Source organism: Malaclemys terrapin, chromosome 13, assembly GCF_027887155.1.
Source record: "Malaclemys terrapin pileata isolate rMalTer1 chromosome 13, rMalTer1.hap1, whole genome shotgun sequence".
In the NCBI taxonomy this organism is placed as follows: domain Eukaryota; kingdom Metazoa; phylum Chordata; order Testudines; family Emydidae; genus Malaclemys; species Malaclemys terrapin.
The window spans coordinates 35656231-35658307 of record NC_071517.1 but is presented as its reverse complement, the minus strand read 5'-3'; the positions used below and the strand labels follow the sequence as shown (position 1 = coordinate 35658307).

The 2077-nt window shown below is 46.6% G+C and overlaps 1 protein-coding gene across 1 annotated transcript; it reads left to right on the top strand.

Annotated features, from left to right (window-relative positions):
* The first annotated feature begins 395 nt into the window (after positions 1-395).
* Positions 396-1319, top strand: LOC128847299 (olfactory receptor 10A4-like). The gene has a single exon (XM_054046698.1). The coding sequence runs from the start codon at positions 396-398 to the stop codon at positions 1317-1319; it is 924 nt and encodes a 307-aa protein (XP_053902673.1).
* The last annotated feature ends 758 nt before the right edge of the window (positions 1320-2077 follow it).

Sequence of the window (2077 nt, the reverse complement as noted above, 5' to 3'; positions counted from 1 at the left end):
TGGGCTATCCTGATGTGGAGATTCCTCAATTTCCCCTGTTGAAGCTGTTACAGCTGTTGAATATGGTTAAATAAATAACCAAGTGTGTCCCACGTCCCAGATGAGCACCCTAACCACTGGGCTGAGAGCTATGAGGGAGGTCTTCTTCCTCTTCCCAGGCCAGCTGTTTCTTGTACAGTTCTAACTCCAGTCAATAGGAGCTGGGGGTTCTTAGTACCATTGAACATCAACTACTGGGGGTCTTACATTGGGCGTCCAAAAATGGGAGCACCCAGAATCAGTGGCCACTATTGAAAATGTTTGTCATGTGTTATACATTTATATATTTCAGGATGCTCCCAGCTAAACCAGTGAATGATTTTATTATCTCTGCAGTTGGAAAACAACAGGGCGACATGGCTAATGAGAACTACACGGTTGTGACACAGTTCCTCTTCATGTCTTTCTCTGAATTTTTGGAGGTGCGGGTCTCCCTTTTCTTCTTAGTGCTGGTTTTGTACCTCATCACCTTGATGGGCAACATTGTCATCATCACGATCACAGTGGTGGACCCTGCCCTATGCTCCCCCATGTATTTCTTCCTCCGGAATTTGTCCTTTCTGGAAATCGGTTACACCTCGTCCACCATCCCCAAGATGCTGGAGAACTTCCTCTCCGAGGACAAGAGCATCTCATTCCTGGGCTGTGCCACACAGATGTATTTCTTTTCCCTCCTGGGGATCACAGAGTGTTGCCTACTGGCCGCCATGGCATATGACCGTTATGTGGCCATATGTTACCCTCTGCACTATACGGCCATGATGAGCAGAGGTGTGTGTCTCCAGCTCTCAGCTGTGTCCTGGCTCATTGGGGTGCTGGTGGCATTGGGACAGACAACTTTCATATTCACTCTGCCCTACTGTGGGCCCAATAGGATCAACCACTTCTTCTGTGACCTGCCCCCACTGCTGAAGTTGGCCTGTGCAGATACTTACAGGAATGAAGTAGCTGTTTACACCATCGCTGTCATCTTCATCATGGTCCCCTTCCTACTCATCCTTGTGTCCTATGTCCGTATCCTCTACACTATCTTCAAGATACCATCAGCTGCAGGCAGGAGCAAAACTTTCTCCACCTGCTCCTCCCACCTCATTGTGGTCACTTTGTTTTATGGAACTGCCATCGTGACATATCTGAGGCCCAAATCTAGCTATTCACGTGACACTGACAAACTGCTTTCCCTGTTCTACACAGTGGTGTGCCCAATGTTGAACCCTTTGATCTACAGCCTGAGGAATAAAGAGGTGAAGAAAGCCTTGAGAAGGGTGATGGCCAGATAAGTATTTATTTGAAACGTGTGAAAAAATTAAAAACTTATTCTTGTGGTGGATTTGGAGTTGCCTGTAGTAATTCATGAAAATACCATATGATCTGTATGTTTGCCTGAACATTTTTAAAGGTGTTTTTGTATTCGAATATTGGGTTAATTCAGAGGTTGGGTGGTCAGGAAACTACGCAGGAAGATGGATGACAGCCCAGTTAAAAGCTCTTCAGCAAACACCAAGGACAATTAACTGTGATATCCTTCCTCCACCTGTGGTGGGCCTGCCAGACCAGTTTTCCCAGTACTGAATCCCTTCCCCAATGAAGGGAGGGAGATCAAAAGACTGAGGGGGATTTAAAGAGACATACTCCTTGAATAAAGGAAAAGGTAGTTGGGTGAGAGGATTTGGGTGGAGAAACTGCCCCCCCAGACCTCCAGAGGTCGAACATTCCTCGAGGAAGCTTAGCCTGCCCAGGAGCTTTGGGTAAGATAAACAAGCATGTAGGCCTTTTGTTGTCTTAATCATTTTCACTCGCTATGCTGTACTCCTACTGTTCAAGTCAAACAATACTTTGTTTTAAGAAGGCTGGTTTGGGTCACTGTATTCACTTCTGGTCACAGCTTCCTGAGGGAACATGTGCTGGTACTGAGTTCAGTCAGACCTGCTGAGGGAAACTGATTGATACACAGGGTGCTGAAGCCTGGGATCCAGTCTGGGAATGAAATAATCACAGGGTCCACCCCAGAAAGGTGAAGGCTCAAGCCTTGACATCT

What these genes read in the sequence shown, in the direction of transcription:
- LOC128847299 (XM_054046698.1), top strand. Translation starts at nt 396, where the DNA reads ATGGCTAATGAGAACTACACGGTTGTGACACAGTTCCTCTTCATGTCT.